The sequence below is a fragment of the Lagopus muta genome, chromosome 9 (assembly GCF_023343835.1).
Source record: "Lagopus muta isolate bLagMut1 chromosome 9, bLagMut1 primary, whole genome shotgun sequence".
NCBI lineage: Eukaryota > Metazoa > Chordata > Aves > Galliformes > Phasianidae > Lagopus > Lagopus muta.
Window position 1 is genome coordinate 17,987,969 of NC_064441.1, and position 25,011 is coordinate 18,012,979.

Genomic DNA, 25,011 nt, shown 5'->3' on the forward strand with positions numbered 1-25,011 from the left:
ATGTACTCTAAGAAGTAGGATGTCCCTTAAAAAAAGCACACAAGGTATACACTTGTATAGCCTTGGCTAATAACCTAAACTAAAGCCATTTAAAGAATCTTGTTTCTTAGTGGCATTAAAAAAGAAGAGTTGTTATGGTTAAAATGAATTTCTAGATAATCAGTAGCTTTACAGAAGTTACAGGGAAGATGAATGTTTCATTCTGTTTAAATCAAGTCATCCTGCTGTCAGTAGAAATCTCAGAGGTTCAGCCTTGTGGAAGGATTTAAAGGCAACACTTCAGCAATAATCGGATTAGAAGGACTTGCATAGCTACGTGGTGTAAAAACCAGATAAAAGAAACCAGAGTTCAGATTTGCCACAAAGAAAGGCAGTGAGCTGTAAGGTGCAGAACCTGAGGCTGATTTTGACAATTACCTGGAGTAGGGATGCCTGCAGATTTCAATGGTTACTGGAAAATGATCAGCAATGACAATTTTGAGGAGTATCTCAAAGCACTGGGTAAGGTTCCCTTCATGTTTCTTATAAGTGATCAATAAATGCAGACTATCCTAATCTTCTCATGAATCTATTCTACTTGTATGGTCATAAAGCATTTTTGTGAGAAACAATTTCTTCAGGAACTAAAAACTGCTCTGTGCAAAATTCTCTTAAGCAGTCCACTTTTTGACATGGAGTTTCCAAGTGTAGTGACTAAACTACATAGCTGAAAGAGGTAAGTTGCAGACTTTAAATTTAAAACCCAAATATAATTTGAGAGAGTGAAAGTTTTGCATGCTACAGAGATGGTAATGTACTTGAGGCAGTTTTGTGTGTTTGCGTGTGATGAAGTACATAAAAAGCTACTACTCCTGCAGAAATTCTAGTACCCTTATTAACTGTCAAATACAAGTAGCAAAACAAGGCATAAATGTAGGCAACAGAACTGGGCTGTAGACTTTTTTTTTAACAAGCTGGCCTGAAGTATCTGGGCACTTACCTTCACCTAATCTCTCCCAAGAGCTACAAGCCTCTTTTTCTGGTAGATGTTTCTGTATTAAAGTAACTCTCTTTTTCTTTTTCAGATGTAAATGTTGCTGTAAGAAAAATAGCAAACTTGCTAAAACCTGACAAAGAAATCTTTCAGAATGGAGATCATATGATTATTAAAACGCTAAGCACTTTTAGAAACTACATCATGGAATTTGATGTAGGAAAGGAGTTTGAAGAGGATTTAGCTGGGGTGGATGATCGCAAATGCATGGTAAGAATTAGAACTGTAACAACTGACGAAATGAAAACAAGGCTATTAAGGCTTTGCATAGACTACATCTATAAGCCTTTTCTTTTTTTGTGGCTACTCCTAAAACTGTATTTATACTTCTCAGTTTGAGATGTGCACGGCTTTTAGCATGCCTTTACATTAATGGAATATAATTGTAATCAGAATCATGACAAAGTTCTAGCAATTAATGAATAGTAGCTTCAATGTTCTCAGTTACTCTGGAATATTTGTTAGTCTGGAAGACATCTGCATTTAGATTTTCAGAATCTCTTTACTGACAGATGCTTTACAGTAGAAGAAATCAACTCGTTTCAGGGCCAGGTATCCTTCCCCATCTGAAACAATGGTCAGGTGCTCCAAAGCTGTTTTTCTGTGCTCGTTCCTTCCTGGGTGTATGTGGTAGAGCGATGTGTTCATTAGCCTAACTGGAACAAATCTTCACAGTCAATAAGCTAGCACTGAGGTCTCTGCATTATGAGCTCTGTTTGCCTGCCAAAGAGACAATATTTTCCAGCTTATTGATAAATACCCGTTAATTGATAGTTGATTGATAAATACCCGTTATCAGGGAGAACTTGAGAATACCAAGTTCTTCACATATATACAGCTGGACATTTTCTTTTGTGTTCAAGAGCATAAAATGCCTGTGATATCCCACAGTGAAGATAAGTAAAAGAAAATTATTTCAGCAGGGAATATAGAGAAGTAATACAAAATAGAATTAATAGGTTTCCAGTCTTAGAAAGATGTACATCTGTGCAGTATGTTATTCTCTAACACTAGACTAACTTGCTTTTGCTTTGTAAATGGCAGGAAAGGGAATGACCTGGAAGAATAGGGGAAAAAAGGGGCAGGTGAACAGCAAGGAAGGTTCTCAACTAATCCCTCTGTACTCCTTGTTATAGAGCGTAAGAGCATGAAACAGAAGAAAAAACTGCGGAAAGGTGAAGTGTATGTGTGTAAAGGGAAGGGCCCAATATCATATGACTTCTGGAAGGCTCTTCATTTGAGATAAAGACCAGATCCATTGAGCAAATATGAACCTGAAGAAGGTCTTAGATTTTCTTGGCTAAAGTGCTTTCAAAGATAGCAATGGTCAACTTATCTGCTTAAGGGCTAAAAATATGCAAAGTTCCCATTGTTTAATTCAGTGAACTACTGATATGCATGTGTACAGAATTATCTCCAGCTAAGCACTACCTATACTTAAGAACCATTAAACTCCCAACTAAAACATCCTTCAGCTGGCAGAATGAAGTAATTTTGCTAGCGCGTGCCTTCAGTGAGTTCTCACAAGCTCTATCAGACAACCACTGTGCTTAAAAAAATAAAATAGAATTCAGAAGACGTGAAAATGTGGCCCCTGCCCAGTCCTGCTTCTGAAATGCAGAACAGGTAAAACATGTAAGTCTTGGTTCCCTGAAACGTTTCACTATTTGTAATAGGCCAGTATTCTCTACTTGACATTTCTAAATTGAGTAATAGGAAAGGATGTAAAATATCGAATGAGAAGGAAGAAATAAGAGACTATTCCAGTCATTTACAGCAGTTATTAGATTTGGAATAGAATCTAGTTTACTTCTAACTGTTCTTTAAAAAAATGTACCTATTGGTGGTTTGCAAAATCACTCAGAATTGTAAACAGGATGTATCAGCATCGATTTGCCTTGGGGGAAAAAAAAAGTTGTGGTCACGCTAATACTAACAATTAGTTTCTTTGTTAAATATGACTTAGGCATGCAACTTCAGAATGGCTTTCAGAAGTCTCTCGTATCTCTTTGTGGTCTCCCACATCAGAAGATACCAACTGCTGCTCTGTAAGGTCAATCTAATCATTGCCTGTAATGTATCATACGTAACAGTTCAATTCTCTCATAAAAGGCATTTTTATGAAACCTCAGCTTTTCCAAAGAAAGACAAGTACAAGAAGTTGTTCTTGAGATGCAGCTTCAGTCCAAGTCTAACAACCAAAACGTCAGTAAAGATTTGCAGTTTTAAGCAAAGAGACAACTCCAGAGGGACAGGTGCCTTGTGAAAGGAGTGTTACAGAGCTGAGCTGATAAATGCTAGAATATTCCTGGAGTGGTGGTATGAGGAAAGCCACCATAAGAGTGAAGGATGAATGCGGTTTTTGATGTTTCCTTTCCTTATACGTAGGAGCTATGATGTATGGTTCAATGGCTTTTAGAGGCAATGGGAGAACAGTTGGACTAGTCTTCCTGTGTATGTCTCTAAAATTTTGTCCACCGTTCAGTTGTAAAACACGTCTTTGAAACTGCGAGTAATTACAATACTTCAAAATCAATAGTGTGCAATGAGTAAAAGCTGACCAGCTTTGCTAAGTCTAAATTTAGAAGAAAGGCAAAGGTATGACGATAACAAGTCTTACGACAGTGTAGGCTGCCTTTCTTCATTTCACTTAGGGTTGTTTTCCTTATTGTTGCTGGTCACTTAGTTTTTGCTGGAAGCTTTTCTGAGATAATTCAGATGGATAATCCTTAACAGTTTTGGGTTTTTTTTTTCCATCTTTAACCATCTCTTTCTTGTCTGCAGCACGTTTTTGGATGATTTCATTTTCTTAAAGGGTACTGATATCAATACTTCTATGATTCTGTTTATCTTGGAAAGTGAGGACTTGCTTTAGAACATAAAATTTCTGTTTCCTAAAACCAAGCATTACGATAGCTGCCCACTCAGGAGAGAGCACTAATGATAGGCAAAGTGCTGCCAAAAAGACTGTATTCCCTGTATTCCAAGCAAGAAATGAGTCCTGCCTAGTTTGTATTCAGGAAAAAATGCAGTGAACTTAAGGTACTCAAGGCATAATTTGATTTATACTGTTGCAAGGTCAGAAAAAAGTGCTATTAAAATTACATGGCTCATTAAACTTTTTTAAACTGTTACTTCAGCAGGGTTCCTTTAATAGCAGAAATGGAATTCACAGCTGTTAATCTAGTTTAGAGTAGGCAATGCAATGAATGCTTTGCTGTTAGAAAAAGCAAGCGCTAGGACACTTGGAATTTTGGTGGGGAGTCCGCATAGAATGAGAAGATGCAAAAGGAATATTTTTGTTAAGTAAGATGCAAGGTCAGCAATGTGTCTTTACTTGATCCCTGTGATTCAACGCTTTCATTTCTATACCTCTATGAATGGTGTCACTTTCTTTTTAAAAATTACTTCAATTTTTTTATTTGGGCTTGTATTTTCTCATTTATTATATTGGAAAAAGCTTTGTTCTAGAATGGCAATCGATGGGAGATGTCTAGAATATACACATATATACAAAGACTTCTCTCAAATCTTGTGCTCCCTTTCTCTGCAGTATTATCTCCAGCTTCTTACTGGGCTAATCTCTGACTTTAAGGGGTTTTAATTCAGAGGAAGTAGCTTTCATGTAGTTTTGTGTTTCTGACCTTTTACAAACTACTGGCTCCAGGTGAGGAAGAACAGTTCTCCAGTCAACCTCTCTGGGGCTCTAGCGAGCAGAGATCCAGCCTTGGATCTGCCTCAGGCTCTCTCAAATTCCGGTTCAGTCTCTGTGCCTAAGTAGAGAGGAGCTATTTCTTCTCTTTTTTCCTTTTTTTTGTCTGTTTCACATTGCAGGCCTTTTTTGGCATTACTGCATATTAGCAGTAAGTGATACGCTCAGCACATTTGTGACATGATGTCAGATGAGATCTCTAGAATATTTTGTCATACACATTAAGATGTCATTAACGTCAAATGTTGCAGTGCTAGATTCATTTCTACTACCTGAGACGAACTGTAAGCTTTGAGCTAGTTACTCACAAAATCACTGCTAATGTTCTGAAAGCTCTGTGGGCAGGATGGTTTTGAGTGGGCTTAGCATTTCAGCTTTACTATCTCCTACAGTTCTCCAGGTGCAAGTAATGCAGTGTGCAAGCAGAAATAATCTGATGAAAACCTGAGAACCTGACTTGCCTAACTCCTTTTTGAATGAAAAACCATTAGTGTTATGGACAACTGCTTCTTGCTAAGCTTATGCAGAGAGCAAATCAGTTATGCATGTTAATTTAATAAATGTCTTAGAGTCAATTCTGATCCTTGCACAAAGTGAATTAGATTTGTTTTCTACTCCTTTTCTGCTGATATATCCTTCTGATATAGGATATCAGAAGTCATCCCATTTTTTAAGATTCTTACAGTTTTATTTCAATAACATAAAACCTAACCATTCCTAAGAAATAAAACACCATGTGCTAACCAGAATGCTTATTCCACTCCTCCAAAGCCTGGAATGTCTCTCCCTTTCCCTCTCTGCTCCTATGAGCAAGGATTCAAAATAAGCTATTTGAACATTTTAAGTTCTGACACTGACAGTAGCTTACCCTTTGATCTAAAACTTGTCATTGCAGTTCTGTTTGCTAGGAATGGAGATGCTGACAGTCACCAAAGCAACACTTCTAGAAGTGTCTTTTTTTTTTTTTATTACAGTGGATTTCACTAAGCTTATCAGTCAGGTACAGAATGCCCACATTTTAACCAGCTTGTCTTTCAATGATCTGAGCTTGTAAGTTTGTAATGGCACACAAACACATTTCAGAGTTATATAGTTATAGATACCCATTATGATATGTCACATGTGCCAGCCCCACAAAAAGCTGAGAAATGTTCTGCTTTGTGCTACCAGCGTTTTCCTATTAGTTAACTCTGGAAGCTTCTGTTGCTGCTTGGCTTAAAGCAGGAATGATTAAATGGGAGGTTAGATTTATAGCTGCTTTTACAGGGTTCAACCGAAGTTGGTATGCGAGCGAAAGATTGATAAAGGCTTTAGCATCCTCCCTAGCTACAGGATAGCTAAACACGTATAGTCTCTCTCTAGAAACGATATATTGCAATAAAGTCCAAGAATCCTATCACTCATTTTTCTGTTGGAGAATGTTTAATAGATGTTTTCGTGTAGTAGAGACAAAATAAGCCCACATATTATGTTTTTTGAGATCTGTCTCTTTGGAAGACGTTACGTTAAGTGAACCCTTATTTCAAATGGATCTTTCAGGTATAAAACTACAATAACTTCACTTCTTAATTTTCAATACTAACAGAATAATTTGTTAGATTTTGGGAAGAGTGACTGGAATTCATGGGATGATGATGAACAGAACAAACAAGCAGTTTATTTCTCTCAACAGATAAGTGATCCTGACAATTAAGAAATGCTTCTGCAGTTTTTTTCAGATTGTCAGGCTTCTCCTTTGTAGCAGTTTATCTTCATAATCCTAAGCTGCTTTTATGTAGAAAAGAAAAATTGAGTATCTTAATTTAATTAGAACTTAAGGTAGGAGGAGTAATGGGTTGTGGGCCATTCATATTTCTGAATCAAATTTTAAGATCAGCTGGATCTTCAAACAATTTGTACTTTGGAACCTATTGACCACGTGTACTGATAGTTCCTTATGGAAACAGTAGTCTCTTTCCATTTAAGTTCTTAAATATAGTAGTGACCTTATTGGCAGCTGCTTACATTTTCCAGCATATTGCTATTTTGTACTCAAACACAGTAAATCAGAGCCAGAACACAGTCAAGAATCAGGACAACTGAAAAAAAAAAAACCAGCCATAGTACTGGGTTGCCAGATAGAGACCTTATCTTGATGTTCTTGGTGATACATCTCTATTATTGCATCTTTCAGGATTTTCACTCTGTAGCGTGGTGGTTCATGCACTCACAGAATCACGGGGGTTGGAGGGGATCTCTAGAGATTATCTAGTCCCAACTCCACTGCTAAAGCAGGTCCAGTAGAATAGCTTATATAGGAAGATGTCCATGCAGGTTTTGAATTTCTCCAGAGAAGGAGACCCCTACCACCTCTATGGGCAGCTTGTTCTGGTGCTCTGTAAGCCTCTGAGAAGGCAAAACCTCCTATGCTTCAGTTTGTGCCTGTTGCCCCTTGTCCTATCACTGAGCATTGCTGAAAAGTGTGTGGCCCCATCCACTTCACTTCTCCTCCCCGCCGTGCTTATGAGCGTTGATAAGATCTCCTCTGTCTTCTCCAGTCTGAACTGTCCCACATCTCTAAGCCTTCCTTCTCAATTACCAAAATTGGTCTGAGCAGGAGGATTCAGAATTAAGATTGTAGTCTACAAAGGCTCAATGAAGTCTGGACCACCATAACTAAAACCTCATATGGCCCTGCTTAGCCTTTCAACTGGTTTGCAAACAACTGTCTATGAAAAAAAAAAATGGGCTGAGTTTGAGAATGAGTGGGCTGTGGTGGAAGAGTACAGCAGCTTTCTTACAAGTGAAGTGCCTGGCTGCTGCAGATCATATTGGAGCCAGACACTCAAAGCCAGAATCCAGAGCTATTACTCTCTCTTCCCATGTCCTCCTGGCACTTGTGCAGTTCCATCTTGCTGAAGGTGACTGGAATTTCCTGGCTCCGAGTGTTTAGTTCAGTAGGTCTTTTTTTCTCAAAGCTATCAAAACTCAAAAAAATCTTATTTATGGAAGTATTGCTTAACTGCTATGGATCCTTATAACTTCAAATCAATTCTGGCTGTTACAGTCTAAACCTACTGAAATTAGCTGCAATTTGTCATAGCACATGTAGAGAAGGAGCAAGGAAATTACTCAACTTAGTAAGGTTTGCCTCAGAAGTCCATGAAAACAGCTACTGTGAACATGGACCTAAATAAAAAAAATCACTTTGAAAAAATAATTGTAAGAAGGCAGAAGATGGGTTTAAGTAGTATTAGAAATTAACTGAATGTCTTTATCACAAATTTATTTTTTGACTCTAGAATATCTAAACTGTTATGGTAGATATCTCATTTAACTCGAGGCTCTTTGAAAAATTACCTATAGATTTCATTCTTCGACTTGATTTTTCTACGTGTTCCCAGTATTTCTGGATCAGACTTTTCTTAGAAAACTAATTTTGCCTAATTTCAGCTGTGGAATTGAAAGAGCAACAGAAAAGCATCTGTATTTTTTTGCTTGAGTGTGCTCTTTTCTCAGTATTTTATGTCAACAACCTACCAGCTATAGATTTGGTGAGATCAAAGGAGTTGCTGGAGAGGTGACATGTTTAATGTAGTTGTTGCCCTCCTGTTAGCAATGTAGAGTACGCCTCCTATGCAAAAGGTCACAGGTAGTGACTGTGATGCTAATGAACGTGTTTTCATCATTGCATTATAGTGGTTGTGATATCAATGTGAGTTTATTCCATCAACGCTTCAGTTGATGAATATTTTACCTGACAACTGCTTACCAGGTGTTTTTATATCACTTTGATAGTTCAGGTGAAAAAGCCTTGTCTTGAGCATCTAATTAATATCTAATTGGATACACTGCAGTGCTTGACTGAAAATTCTAGAATATTTTATTTGGTTTTAGTTGGAAACAAAGGACACATCTGAAAGTGGATTTTCCTGTATCTGTCTGATCTAAACAATTGCTTTTCATGGTTTAATTTTTTCCTAAATCATAATTACAGTTGTAAAATGACTAGTAATTCCCATAAGCACAGAATTACTGAATTGAGACAGAGCATGGATTGTATCATGCAGTCCTAGGGCACTGCGGTCATTTACTGCACTGTAATATAGAGACAACACTGTGAAGGGAAGCAGAAGAAAAATGGAAACTGTACTGCTGTGTTTCTCCGAAAGATGGGAAATCAATAACATTTTTGATGAAAGATAGTAGCTGCAATTCATATTTGTAAATGTAGTACGTCAAAAATCTATGTAGCTTCAGCAGAAAATGTTCATTGGCTACTTAAGGAGAAAATTGTATTTCATTCACCCGTAAAATACACTAGGTGTCTTCAGCTGCACAGCACACAAGCTAGCACATAAGGAACAGCCAACGCAGGAATGAGAAACACTGTGCATTGCCAACAATAAATGTTTATGCAATTTGACAATGCAGATTTTTCTGATAAATCAGTTTGTTTGATGAGTATTTCAGTAAATTACACAATTCAGTATACCTGGCTGTAGGTCAACATGCCTTACCACTAGAAGCTGGAAGTATTACCTATTTTAACTTGACAAGATTTCACTGCTGCTCTTGCCACTTGATCTAATACTAGATCAGATTGCCTGGGGTCTCATCCAGCTGGCCTTAAAAACCTCCATGGACAAGGCATCCGCAACCTCTATGGGCAACCTATTCCAGCGCCGCACCGCTCTCTCAGTAAAGAACTTCCCCCTGACATCTGATCTAAATCTCTCTTTAGAGAAAAATCAGCTTAAAACAGAATTTGAAGGCATAAGAGAATCCAAGCACCGCCTGTTCGTAGATCTTAATTGCCTACGTTATCTCCCTACCATTCTTCTTTTCTTCAAGACATCTTTTTCTTTATGCTGCTATTATGCTGTTGTTAAGTTAATGTGGGAATTTAAAGGGACTCTGTGGAGAATGTCAAAAGTGGTGGGGAATACATAAATAGTTTATTTTCTCACTTAAAATATGAACAGCATATTAGCAGTTATGAACACAAAAGAAAACCTACATTTTTGGAGCTACAGTGATTCTCCCAGTCAGTAGTCAGTGAAAAATATTCCACATACACAAAGGAAGGAGTGTCTGTGCCTAAAGGAAAGCTCTAAAATAATTGTTATTTACAACAAAAGCACTGATATTTACTAATTTTTCTGGGATGTTGTTATGTTCTGGCTCAAATATTTGAAAATAAGGTAAGTATTGCTGTCTTTGTTGCTGGGAAAGGGTAGATTATTTGCAGCTAACAGTGCACTTACAGTAGCCATAACAATTCCAACCTCAGAGATATTTGGAATTGAAGAACTTACTGTTCCTCTTTGATCTGACTTAAAAGAGAAATTTCTGTCTTTTGTGTTATTTGGGTCTTATATCAGAATTTAGAATATCACCTAAAGAAAGAAAATATAAAAATCCTACCAATTAATCTTATTGTCATGAAGCAGTTGTTTCTGCTAAAGAGGATAACGTGTTCTTTTGCCATATAATGTATTCTGTCCTTTATAACCTTCATAGCAAATACAAAAATCAGAAACTGTACGGCATCCTCACATCCCATCAGTAGTTACATTTCTGAGAAAGGAAGAAAAAGGATAACATCTGGGAATTCTGATAAAATGGCATGGGTAGTGGTCAGTGATATTTTACTCCATGTGGTTGTCACTGGATCACCAGAAGCAGTGTCTAATCTCGATTAGGAAAACCAAACAACAACAAGGAGAAAAAAGTGTGTTTTCTGAGATGAAAATGTTTTTAAAACTCTCAGAGGCTGAAAAAGTTCTTTGAGTTGCCACAAACATTTCTCTAGTGTCCCCAGGCCTACTAAAATAGCAAAGTATCAAAACTAGAAACTTCCACAATAACTGACTTTGCATGTGAGTAGGTGTAATAACATTGGATCTGATTTTATGATGGTATATTGCCTTGGAACTCGCATGTAATGGTACAAAATTTAACTTTACAGCTAATCTAACAATTTATCTATGATTAAGTTAGTGCTTAATGGATAGAAATAAGTACTGCTACTAAGAAAATCTGCATATGCAAATGACTCATTTCCCAGTACCTCTTGCATCTGTAGGTCCCTGGCAGAAATAAAGTTTACTTTCTGATATATTCACGGTTTAGAATCATCAGAAAGCCTTGAGATATAAACTTAGTGTTATTTGTTATCTTCTACTTTCCAACTGGATATCTGTAGATTCAAAATAGATACGTAAACCGATACTAACAATGGCAACCACACGGGCTCTCTTAAGTACAGCTTTGCTGCAGTGTGTTGTTCCCCCCTGCATTAGCATTTTAAACCTTGAAAGGAGATGGCATTTTTAAAATGTTATCTGCTACTAGGTTTAAATGCGTTATTTTACATGACTGAACAGAAAAAACTGCCACTGCATTTTACAAATCAGAGAGATTTTTAGTGAGGACAAATAAGGCTTTTGTGGAACTCTTGGAATGTGTCTAGAGGAGGGCCACTAAGATGATCAGAGGGCTGGAGCACCTCTCCTACGAGGAAAGGTTGAGGGAATTGGGCTTGTTTAGCTTGGAGAAGAGAAGGCTGCAGGGAGACCTCATTGTGGCCTTCCTGTATTTGAAAGGAGCATATAAATAAACAGGAGGGGGAATGGCTGTTGACAAGGGTGGATAGTGATAGGACAAGGGGGAATGGTTGTAAACTAAGACGGGAGGTTTAGGTTGGATATTAGGAGGATGTTTTTCATACAGAGGGTGGTGAGGCACTGGAACAGGCTGCCCAAGGAGGCTGTGGATGCCCCATCCCTGCAGGCATCCAAGGCCAGGCTGGATGTGGCTCTGGGCAGCCTGGGCTGCTGGTTGGCGACCTGCACACAGCAGGGGGTTGGAACTGGATGAGCATTGTGCTCCTTTTCAACCCAGGCCATTCTGTGATTCTTAAGAAACCCCACGTGGTGCAAATAGATTATATTGGATCACCCCTAATGCCTTGCATACGATTATCTTTGCTGGCACTCTTTCTGGTGATTCATTTTTCCATGCTTGTTTAGCCTAAAGCTTCCCATGGGTGGAGAATTCTGGCTGTACTCATTTATAGATGGGTGGCTATCATACTATCATGGTTATCGTTTAAGAATTAATTGCTTGTGACATACACAAATTAAATTGGTCTGCATAGTTCTTCAATGTTGAACTTACTTCAATTCATAGAATGAAAAATGTAGGATGGCTTCTTTTCTTAGAAACCATGCAGGATGGATGCATTGTTTTCCTTTAATTAAATAGATCAGAATTTATCCATATTGGGCTGCTTATACAGGCAGTGGCCTGAACACTTACACGAGGTAGACAGTAAATCTATAGCTAGTCCTCAGATTCATTTCATTCAAGCTGGTTTGAAAGCAGTGTGCTAGTATCTATGCTAAGCTATCGTAATGCAGCACAAACTGCCACTAATCTTTCCTTTTCCACTACAAAAATTCTACAGAATGTTCCTGTTTTTACCTTAGGGAGAAGTGAAAAGCATACTGCGGATAAAGACTTGCCACAGTAACAAAGTGGAAGGATGCGCTCTCATAGTCAAGTAATTTTATTAAGTTCTGTTGAACTACTCAAGGCAGTGCAGGTACTCAGGAAAGCGCTGCGCTACATCCTGCAACACCTTAACTGGTATTCTACCAGTCCTGGCTCAATTACTGCTCCAGCTAAACAAAACAGGATACTGGCAATGTTATCAATTTACTGATACTTCCACACTACTCTGCTCAATGACAGAAGACAGATTAAGATATGGGGGGAAAAAAAGCCCACTATTTACAAGTCTTTCTTGTATAACTGGAGCTGCCAGTCAGTGGGCTCGGTGTTCAGGTACATCAGCTGTGCAGTCCTTGTGGTGGAAAAAGACCTGAATCTCAAGTTTTCAGCTCTTATGAATACAGTGCTAGGCTGTACATCGCTTCTGCTGTTGTATTTGTCAGCGGGGAAAAGAAGTGCACTCTTACATAATGATTTTTGTCTGATTGTTTTTCTTGCAGTTAAACAGCTTTATCTCACCCTTGCAGGTTTTGACAGGCAGTTGGCAACTTGCTCTTTAAGCAAATTTCTTTTGTAATTATCCTAATTACTACAATGCTCTACAATTATTCTTCTTATGAGATTTGTTAGTCTATTATATTAGAGAGTAGTTTTTCTTTAAGGAAAGTAATCAAAATATCATGAAATACTGCAGTAATGCTGAACATGCCCATTTTCTTAGACCACAGTTTCTTGGGATGGAGATAAGCTACTTTGTGTACAGAAAGGAGAAAAAGAAGATCGTGGTTGGACTCAGTGGATTGAAGGAGATGAAATGCACCTGGTAAGATCATATAATGGGCACTAAGTGCCATCCTTTTATTTACTGAAACAAGATGTAGTGCTGTGTTATCTTGGCATTCTTTGACATAATTAAGTGTTGGTGCTGTATTTGACTTGCTTCTAAAGTAGTAATTTAATTTGGCACCATTATTCTTTCAAGTCCCTTACAAAAATTGCCTCATTTCAAAGCAGTACTCTTTCTGATAACTGTCTGTTCGGACATACCGGTTTGAAATGTTTACACTGAGGAAACCATTTAGCAGAATGGTCCTTGTACACTCTGAAATACACAATATGGGAGCTTGTAAAATTACACACCTAACGATAAGCCGTAAGGGGAAAATATACCATTCTTCTTTTAAAATAGTTACAGCCCAAACTGCACTATAGCCCAGAGAACTAAAACAGCAATTAGGCTTCTGAAATGTCATGTTCTCTCTGATCACCATTTCCATCTTTCCAAGTTAACAGGGTCTGAAAGAAGATGCCTATTCTTTCTTTACGTAGCTCTTCATAGCATACTCACTCTTTCATTACTTTGGATAAAATGCACTCTTCCTGCTGAGAAAATAAATCTAACTTTTGATTCATTCTTGTGGTTGGTTGTTTTAGCATTCAACACTCCAAATTAATATCTCTAAATATCCAAATCAGAAACTGTTATAGATGAAATCTTTGCAGAAGTACCCTAAGCCTCTTATTACCAAGTAAGAAATGGTGGAAGTCCCAGAAACAAGTTTGGAGAAGGAATGTATGTAATAAACCTTACCATCTGGACTACACACTTGATGTAATGCAGGTAGGGATGGAAGTAAATTTATAGTTGCAGTCATGGCCTCAACAGAAGTAGAGGTGAAGCAATGAAAATGAGACTGCAGAATTTCCTGTGTATATATGTCACAGTTTCAAGTGCAAGAGGAGAAGGGAGCCCCTTCCGCCTCCTTTCAAGGAAAAGGAAAGAAAAATGGTCCAAGATAGGAGAGATTACAGATTTACAGATGGTGAAAGAATGTAAGACAATAACAAGACAGAGAGATTCAATTAATAACTCAAATGGGAGAGAGGAAGGCTGCCATCACTGCTGGAACTTGGAAGAGCCTCTTCCCTGTCACCTGGAATTGGACATCACCTGGGGAACTGCGGAAGCTCCTGGGAATAGCAGTTTTCTTGGAGAGTTGGAACTCATGTGAAAGTGCTAAAGAGCATAGGATCAGGAAGTACAGCTCCAGAGTGCACTGTGCCTCTGCACCCAGTATCCTGCTGCAAGATGTCATATGGACTACTGATTAAACCAGAACAAAACATCCCCTCAATCTGCATGTGAACACTACAGCAGTTCCACACCACCTCCCAGATAAAAAGCACTTGGTACTGCGACCCCAACCAGCAGCCTTTTCAGAATCTGTTTGCAGGCAGGTTGCAATTAGCCACGCTGTGTCTGGCCCTGAAGCTCAGCTTATTCCTTGCTGCATTTAACCTACATGAAGCGATGGCACTAGCTGCTCTCGGATTTCTTTGGCCTCCATTTTGTCAGGTTCAGGTTCTTATCTCCCTGCAATCATTCTCTCTTCCCATTTACTACTCCCAATACTTTTTTTTTTTTTTTTTTTAAGTCTAAACTTCTGCTGTCCTTTCTGACTCATACGCTAGCCATACAACCTGGCCACAAACCTGCAGGCCAGACCATTTTCTGTGCTTAAAGCTGTCAAGAGTCATATCTGAGAAGTCATAAATTCAGATTCTGGTGCAAGTGCCACTGCTGTCCAGTGCCATCTTAGGTACCCTGACGTAACCTGACTGATCTGATGCTTTTGCTTTAAAAGGCTGTGAAGAGAAGTGTCGTAGCTGCCAGCACAGTCAGGTATCCATGCACTAACTGACTCTTGTACAATTTACTGCGAGCTGTCCATCATGCACCCAAAAGCCAGTACAAAGTTACTTAATGCAAAAGAAGTACCCAAATATTTTATAAGCCAGTCCCCAACATTTTATCACATTTTATGTTTCATGAACTTCAAATTATGTCCTCTTTATTCCTCTGAATCCTCATTAATATAACTCTCTCCATTACGTATGCAGTGAAATAGTTCCATTTAGTATCTTTTGATCAGCCAAGATTACTGGGCCCTGTGCTTCTGAAAGTACTTTGATACAATGGGCAGTTACCTCTAAAAAATTGATACTTCGATAGTTTTATGATGCTATTGAACTTTACACAATGAGCCAAGTGTTAATTTAATTCCTTCCATGGTTCTGTAGAAAGTAGCACCACATCCCTTAGTAGTTTATCACCTCCTTTTTTTACCATTTCAATCTATGGTCTGTACTTTGTAGTTCTTTTTCCTCCTTGGATTCTGTTTTATGTGAGTGACTTATTTGACCATTCTCCATTTCCTTTTGAGTTTTATTGCCATTTTCTATTGTATTGATTGCTTCTGCTCTGCAGGTTTTTATCTCTGTCAGCAGATCTCTTTGGACTTACTGCATACTCTTTCTTTTGGGTTCCCTATATACACAGTGAACAAAAACAGTTCCAACTAAAATCACAATACCAGTCTGCTTGTTTCATCAATTCATCATGAAACACCTTCTCTTACAACAGACTGGTAACACATGTGAATAAGGTTATTGACCCAGTGTAAGCTCTTCTTAATAAGTCATTTTAAAGTTTATAAAGAAATATAAGGAAACATGCACAACCTCCCAGTTAACTATACCTCCTAAATTCCTCAAAATATTCTGACAACTTTATTTAAGTCTTATCTTGAAATAGGAAGTGCAGTCCTTCTGCTATGTCATACATAATCTTTGTCTATGCATTCCTTAAGAAGTTCCACCAATTTTCTTATTCCAGGAAAACCAGTCAGCAGCTCTAAAAATTCCCACAAAGTCTGTGCAACTCAGGTGTAACCTCAACAGTTTCAGTAATAGAGAAGATTAAACTGCATTTTCAGTGATGTTAGGTGAACAACAGTAGGTCTCATAAATCAATGTACATTGTTATGAGCAGTTAGATATGACCCAATTATTAGCAAGCAAAGATTTTTTAAAACCTGTTATGGAAGACAGAAGACCAGCGGGCAGCATTAGGCATCAATATGGTGAAGTTCAGCCAAAACTCACTGCTGTGCTGTGGTTTATAGACCTAGCTCAACTCTTCTGTATGCAATTACCTGCCCCATCCTACCCATGACCACTGGGTTGCTAGAATGGGCTTTTAGCTGATTTCTGGGTTTGTAAGTTTGATCTACTGATCGTCAATATACAGACTCAGAATTTGTTACTTAAACCCATCCCAAATACTTTGTTTATATGTCCAAAGTACAGAATGCTCATTTTAAAGACCTACGCAGTTGCACACACAAATGAACAATAATGCCCCTGGAACACATTTGGTCTTCTAAGATCTGAGATCCCAAAGTAACTTCTCTTACTCCACCTTTCTCCAGACAATAAGCCCAAACCAACTTGTACTATTAGGATTAAAAATAGGCTAAAATATGTACAAGCTATACAATCTAATTTGATAAGAAATATATTGAAATTAACCTGGACATACCCATGAATATATAATGCACATATAATATGTAAAAGATGTAATTTTCAAATTATTTTCTCTTCCTAGGAAATAAGAGTGTGCGGAGTCAAATGCAAGCAGGTCTTTAAGAAGGTACAGTGAGCCTACTGCTGACACAGAAGTGAAGAAGCAAGTAGACTTGCCACCAAGTCTCCAAGCACTAGTGATGAACACCATCAATGATGACAGTTAATACAGTTGAAGATAACATTAGCACTGTATAGTCAAAAATATTTTTAACAAATTATTTTAAAGAAATAATTGCAAATAAAACTCTATTAAAGTTACTAAACACTATAAATGGGTGCGCACCATAATTCGTGACCACACAAAAACTGAGACTGTTTGATAAAAAACAAGGTACTGGAGTTAAAGCCATGTGAGCAGATATTTTACTTGCAGCGAAAAATCTCCTTTCTGTAGCTTTAACAAGGGGCCTTAACGTAATCTTGTTTTCAGGCTATGAATTGTTGTAGGGAAGTGAATGAGGACTGCAGTATGTGGCTGACCAGAAATCCTCATCTCTCTGAAGCCAGTGAGAATTTTACCACCGGCTCCAATGGAGCAGTACTTCAGTGAAAGTATTCCACCAAAATGGAAGATTTGATTTTTTAAATTAAGTAAAGTTATGGATCAATAATCTGGAAAAACAGCAATTACAGAATTATGGCCAAGAGGCAATTCCTTTCCAAATGCTTTAGCCAATGACTGACTATTTGCTTTCTTTCTCTTTCTGATGAAGCTGACAGTAAGGTTATTGCTAGTAACTATGTAATTGTACTCACACCATACAAAAGAGATAGCTAACATTGCTTTGTACAATATCATTTTCAGATTTTATTAGTACCCATCATTGAGCTCATCTTCTCATGCAGCATATAGAAAAGCACTGACCTACTACTTTATACTAAACATTCTTACAGGTTTAAGTAGCAAGATGTCCATGAATTTAGGAGGCTCCTCTTCGAAAGGGCACTTCTGAGTCTTTTACTTCTCTTCACCTGTTTTCGACTTAGTATAGCAATAATCATTTAATGTGATCCTCAGCTGTTTTATTCGTGGTTTCTGTGATTATTCACCATCTGATCTACCCCTCCCATTACAGAAGAAAAACATGAAAAGCGCTAAGTCAGGATGTAGGATCAGAACATGAAATGATTAAGGAGTATGACTTGCATAATACCAAAGAAGATTCAGAAGGATTCTAAAACTATAAAGCAAATGCAGAGGATCAGGTAGAGAACTGAAACTCTTTATAGTAACATGATTTGCAGAGGAAATGGGATGCTCTCTTAACAGCAGGAGAATATTTTTTGAATACGCTGATTATGTAGTATCTAATATTGTAACCTGTGTAATGTATATATTTCATTTGGAAATTGTTGTGTTTTTTTCTGTTTGATTTGAACAAGTCAAAATATACACACTGATTTTACTGGGTGCAAATATGAGCATAAAATAAGTATTTTGGTACTTGAAGATTAAATAATTGATGTGAGAAAAATCTAATCAGACCTGTACAAAATACATGTAAGCCTAAGAAAGGGCTGGTAAATTTTTATTTCATATATGTTAAATATTTTATATTTTTATTTTAGAAATCCAGGATTTCTTAATAGCTACCAAAATGTTTTACACAGACAAAGGAATACAAATTAGATTGCATTATCTGAAAACATAGTTTTAATATTAAGTAATAATATGAAATGTGTGGTATTAATTATGAAATACCTTTAATGTCATTAAAGAATTTAATCTTCAGATATATAAGATATATACTGTAGTAACGCAGCTGCAGTACAGCAACCTTTGTGATTTCCACACACTTTGACTAAGACTATACCACACTGTTCTCCCAGTCTTTTCTGATTCTGTGGCTCAAGCCAGAAGCTGCTATCTCACTATTTAATAACCTTCACCATATTTTTCTTTCATAAAAATCTCAAGTCATTTTTGAGATCAATGCAAATATTTAGCAAACAGTTGTTTAAGAAATCTCTCTGTTCACTTGAACCTGTTGCCTTCTGTTATCACGTAATTACTCCTAATTCTTGTACTGCAAGAGATACAAAATCACCATTCCCTGTTTCTGCCACAACCCTCAGATTTCTGTACCCCTAGTGTTATGGTGAGATAATTGCTCTAGCAGAATCAGAGTCACAACGTTGATTCCAGAGTATAAATTTGAATGTTTTTATTCCTAGAAGTCTTTTTTAAAGCATCAGAAGGCTCCCATTTCAATTCAAGCCACTCAGAAACACTCAACTGAAACACATGGGCTAACAGCATTTCTTCTAGTCTAATCCATTCATAGAAACCACAACAGAAATAAGAGCTAAGATTGCAGTCTGCATTCATACAACTGTGAAAGGTGGAAAATAATTGCTTTGAATGATCTGTGAAACATTTTTATTTTAAAATGAGCTGCCAGAATGGCAAATTCCATAGAACAAGGTGTGTTAGATTTCTAAAGAGTCTCTTATATGAGATGGAGCAGTAGAGAGTACCAATCCACTAGCATAGCATGAAAGGTGCATTCCAGGAGATGCATCCACTTTCATCAATGCCTATCATTTAATTGACTCCACTATATTAAATTTTCTATGTGGATAGTGAAGCAAAGGAGTTCTGCAGCACAACATCGGTAAAACTTTCCTAGCATGTATCGTCTTGTGTTGTTTCTTGGACAATATCACCTGTAATCACGTAAAGGATTCATGGCCATTATCTTCTATTAGTAAAACACTTCCTCTTAGAATAGTACCTATGTGCTGCTGCTGTTGGTACTTCAAGACAATTTTCAACCTCAAAGCAAATGTTTATTTAAGTAATTGACTCCTGTCTAGCAAAGAAGCACAAAAAAGGAGAATTCCTTCAGTATCCTGTGATTTATCAACAAAGCGTGCACTCTTCTCTGTATTGATGCCAACAGCATCCACACTGGACGCTTGAGCAGCATAGCTTTTTAGTTCCTTCAACCAGCCTGCCTGAAGATCAAGTTTCTACTCCAAAGAATGAAATTCTCTTTCAAGAGTCATATTCTTATTATAGCAGGTAAAGAAAGAAAAAAGCATGTGGTTATTGAGTAACAGTAATTTACATAGCCAGAGACCATCTAGTTGTGCCAGTTGGTACAACACTGTTCTAATGTTTAGCCAATTAAAAAGCCAATATTGTGATAAGAATGTTTCAAATTTAAAATAGTTTATTTGAATGTTCAGTTAATTGAGATTTCAAGATTGTAGCAGAAGCATGAGCAATTAGCTATGGGTGCACAATCACAGAGTAGGTAACATTTAGAACTTGATTGTGCATGTGTAGAAATACATACAGCATGATATCGATACCAGTAGTAATCTTTAAAGATGTGTAGTTCTTAAAAATGCTTTTATCAGCATTGTGGAATCATATTAAAAGCTTTTATGCAACAGTTTCACTTCCTTTCTTTCCCCTCCCCTTTAGGCTACACAAAGCAGCATTACAGAAGTGCAGAGATAAAATATAAGAAAAGCAGAGGAGGTAATGCAAAATTGTACTGGAATTTAAAATGAAAGGTCCCTCTCTCTCTTGATGTTCCCAGCCATTTTTCAGTCAGTGTCCTTGCTATATAAAAACAGATACTTACAATGCTATGGAGTCACCATTTTCAGTTTTTAGGTTTAAAGCATTGCATATGGGACGAGATGAAATTTCACATTCAGTCAAGTGCAACAAGACTTACAGCAGTTCATCACTTTCCTTCTCTAATTCTAAATCAGCATGATTCAATTTATCTTTTCTTACAGAGACACTGATGCTTACTATCCATAACCATTACAGCTTCTAACACTTCTCTCCAGCTGGGCTTGTTAAAGAAGTTAACACATTTCAGTAGTACTTCTGTGAAATAACTGTGGTCTTTCACTCATCTTGTCAAGAAATACGCTGTCATTCTTGATGCTGACATTTCCAAGTTTATTTTTGGAAAGGGGGAGAGCAGCACCTTTTATGTATTTTAGAGTAATGTAGCAAAGCCCTTATTCAAACACAGCAGCTCCTCCAGACACCAGTTTTCAGGTACGACAGTGTAGCTCACTGCAATGTAGTTAGTGCTCTCCACTGTCTCACTGATAGCAGTGCTCATTAGAAACAGCCGATCACTGGGGACAATCCTTAAAGGCCACTGCGTTAATCCTTGAAATCCCACTAGCTAGAAAGCCAGTCATCACTGGTCTTCTTTTCTGACACGTACGTTCAGGTAGTTCAGACCTAAACACAGACATACTCAGTTTCCGAGAGCTGCTTACAGATTATTCTCTGAAAGAATTCTGAAAGATTTACTCATGAGTTTAAGACTTCTTGTACCTAAGAAACAGCACAAAACACATAACAGATTTTCACAACACCGCAGCAGTGACACATTGTGCTAATTTTGTTAGGTTTCTTGAAACCAATCTCAGACATGGGGGCTGACTTAGGAGCTAGACAAATAAGGTCTGCAAGCTACATTTCATGCTGCCGTAAATGATGCAGGAGCAGATGACTCATTCCATGACGAGCAAAACAGAAAATAAGCAGAATACCAGAGTTCTTTAGCAAAAACAAATCTCCAAGTAGTACGGCTCCAGCTCTTTAATTGTCATCATACAAAAGAAAAAAATCTTTGTCAGTTTTTGGGCAATGAAAAGCAAGGTGTCTCCATCCCAAAAACCTACAAGCAGGGTTATTTCACAGAATGTTTTTTTGCAACATATGTACAACGCTCTATAACATATTTTTCTCATACAGTGTCTGCCTCATAAACATTTGAAGCATTTCGTGACACAAAGTTCCATTTTTGTTTCCAGTTCCCAACATGATGTCCGGTATTTTTGACAGTATTTCCAAAAGTATTTTGGTGACTAAAGCGACAGGTAGGCATTTAATCTGCTAAATGTTGCTCAAAAACCCTGCCAGGTGCTAACTGTAAGTTGAAGTTAATGGGCAATAAATACCTAATTTGTTTGAACGTCACGTGGATAATTTGGGGCAGCCTTTTTCCCTCCTCAGCCATACTAATGCTCTGAAAAATGCTCTCCCTCTGTAGCATGCTGCCATGCAGCACTTCCCACTGCAGTTTGTGTAACTTCAGGAACAGCTAAATGCCTTCTCAGTTACATATTCCCCCTGTGTAAGTTAATGTGATTTAGCACAAAAACAAACAATTCATTTGGGGCTAACCACATTCCCTCATCAGACGTTACAGATCTGAAGGAATGACCAAATTGTGGAGAAGTGGAAGCAAATGAAAAGTTTGAAGTCAGTGAAAACAAATGATGTAGTTCTTCATCACAACAAAATAATCGTCTACATTGCATCGTGCTTTAGAACAGTTTTCAGTAACAGAGCTGACCAAAGGTTCTCTACAGTTCTTCTCTTCGGAGAAGCATAATGGCTGAAGACCCTGGGCTGCTTGTATAACAAGGAGAGACTATAACTAAAAAAACAAGCTGCTACTAACAAGTGGCCTTTAGCAAGATTCCTTCAAACAGGCTGTCTCATAAGATGTTGCTCACCTGCTGCACAGCAACCTTCAGCCTTTTCCCTGCACTGGGGAAGACGTATGTAAGGCAACGAAAGGCCCACAGATGGAGCACATCCACTGCATTTGGAGATAATGGACAAGAGGTTTTGCAGAAGTGTAATTTAGGATTGCTGCAGCAACTGGGAGTGAGCTGAAGAAATCACTAGCATGGTGCCGAGACTAGACAATGCAGAATCAAGTAAGATGCACTAAATTGATATATTTATTCTTTCTTCTGAGAAATGAATTCCAAGAAGAATTCCTGGTATAATTCAGAAGACAAGCCTGCTTGATATATGTATTCCATAGATGGAACATCAAAAGCTTATTTACTTTGATCAGTAATGAGAGGAATGGCAAGGACCATGTTGTCTTGGGATCACAGAAGAACACCAGCATGTTGTCTGTAATGGAAAAAGGATGCAGGTCAAAGATTCAGTCTGAAAATTGCTGCCTTCTGCAGAGTTTCTTGCAGGATGGCAGACTTCTTACCTCACCTGATTATTCTTCCCTTTAAAAATGTCTGTATAATTCAATGTTAAAAATGAAGGTAATAGATATCCACAGAAAAGGGCTCTTATCGTTGGAGGTGTTTCTCTATAACTCTTCCTGGACTCGCTTCAACATTTTGGGGGTCTATTATGAGTTGTTGTGCAATACCTACCTATATTACATAGGACAAATAATAAAAAATAAAAAACTCTATGAAACAGCCTGGGCAAAGCAAAAAGATTACCTTTTCTTCATATTCTTTTCCTTTCTGGTTCAAGCATGCCCTTTTTCCAGAAAGTATATCCATGTAATGCTGTAGCCATGTGCCAGTTCAGTGCTTATTTGCTAATGATTTTATCTCTTTGCAAAGAAAGTACCTTCTGAAATAACATTTTTTTCCCTTATTTTTTTTCCTTGAAAAGACAGCAAAACCACCTCTAATCGCACTTAGGATTTGAAAAGTAGTATCTGCACGTTCAGGTTTAATGCAAACTCTTTTACTTTAATCAGACACCTAAGATCATTGCACTGTCCACATCACAAATAAACCTGAATGGAGTTCTGCAGGATACTGAGCTTTCTACCTTGATATCAAACACAATGCTACAGACAAAAAGGAGAAAAAGTTACGCACATTTGCTGGCTAGACAAAAGGCAGATTGCTCAGCTGCCTGCATGGTCAGACTAATGAAAGATGTATCAATGCAGGAAGGAAGAATTATTTGGGGCTGCTTTCGTTAAATCTGGACTTTCAAAGCATCCCATTACAGACTCAGTCTAACGAGTATTTGTGTAACAGACACTATATAAAAGGCTGTTACAGTTCTATGGTGTTTCCTTTGAAACTGCAGATATATCTGAATGCCACGCAGTAATGTAACCTTTACTCACATGATGGAAGGATAAGTTGTTGAACAGAGATAGCAAATCAGCCTTCAGAGGCAATGAGCGTGTTCCAGTAGGACAGGCATAAAGCAATATACTATTGCCCATTAATAGGCCTCTGCTGCCTTCCAATCGCTTTGTACTTTGCTACTGTATGTGTTACATCACAGCACTATTTGAATCTTTAACACTGCTTGCTGAAGATGTAGTTTTATAATTAGTAACAAGTAGGAAAAGAGATTTTTCCCCTTCAAACTGAATATTGCCATAAAAGGCAATACTGGTATGCTTTTTTACCTTAAGTGCCTCTCTATCTGCAATCTCTCGATAGCAGAGTTAATTCAGGCAGCACTCCCCAAAATGATCATCTTTCAACTGGGAACCAACAGAACACAATACTCTGACAACCAACGCACTCTTTTCCGTGATGCAGCTGTCTTTTACTAGCAACAAAAAATGATGATCAACACCATTCTAATAGACATGTAACTTACAACAAAGTCTTTTATTTATGCTTTGTAAGTTAAAAAATACTACTCAGATATACATTTTTACAATATATACAAAATACATCTAATTTTAACAAAGGAGTTCATCCACGGTTGTAAATCACAGAGACATGGGAACATTTAGTTTGGAAAGACCCTCAAGATCACTGCATCCAAACATAACAGTGTGGGACATTGGTCCCAGTTTGGCAGCAGGACCTAGAAATCCACAGGTTCAGACTTCATATGCTATCAGTGATCTCTGGCTAAGGTTTTTTAACTAAATTCAGGTTGCACTGGGAACTTCAGCTGCCACAGTATGCAAGTTTTGTGATAAAATGTAATTACACGTTTCTTGAGCAACACCACAACACACATCTATGCAGTGCATCGTAACAACATCCATCCCTTTCTGTATTTGTAAGAGAGATCACTAAGCTCACTGGAATGCTAAGCGTAGTCTGAATGATGCAAGGACTTCTATCTCATGAGACTGAATGCTACTCACTTCAGGTTTTCTATGAATAGAAACAATAGCTCACAATTGCAGAGATTTTGTGTATGGAAATCTCAGCTTACAGGAAATGAACAGGAGTATTTTGTCATGGTCTCACCTTTGGCATGGCTCAGGAAATTACAATAAAATATCAGGAAAAAAAATGTTTGCAGTTATTGCATATATAATATGTAGACTCATTGATTCATACTTGATGCCACAGATTACTCATACCACAGGTGTATTAATCACACTGATTCCTGAGGAACTCTGCAGTGTAAGGGTCTTATGGGAATATTTCCAACTCAAGCTGTTTTTTTCAGTGTTGTCACCATGGGGACAAAACTGGCACTGTACTTACACCACTTTCATTTATGCTCATGGAAAAAATACACTCGTTTCCATACTGTCCTTTCTTTGCTACAATCTCAGATCACCTGTGGAAATTCCCATCAGGTATGCAGTCA

The 25,011-nt window shown here is 37.7% G+C and overlaps 2 protein-coding genes across 2 annotated transcripts in view; both read left to right on the top strand.

The window, feature by feature from the left end:
- NMNAT3 (nicotinamide nucleotide adenylyltransferase 3) overlaps positions 1-1,085 on the top strand; it is a 31,050-nt gene extending 29,965 nt beyond the window's left edge. Inside the window, exon 6 of the mRNA XM_048954387.1 lies at positions 1,065-1,085. Within this exon, the coding sequence (XP_048810344.1) occupies positions 1,065-1,070 (6 nt within the window). The 3' untranslated portion in view covers positions 1,071-1,085. The remainder of the gene's footprint in view (positions 1-1,064) is intronic.
- Positions 429-19,201, top strand: RBP1 (retinol binding protein 1). Its single transcript, XM_048954392.1, has 4 exons — positions 429-501; positions 1,065-1,243; positions 12,964-13,065; positions 16,690-19,201. The coding sequence occupies exons 1-4, from the start codon at positions 429-431 to the stop codon at positions 16,741-16,743; spliced, it is 408 nt and encodes a 135-aa protein (XP_048810349.1). The 3' UTR covers positions 16,744-19,201.
- Positions 19,202-25,011: the final 5,810 nt, after the last annotated feature.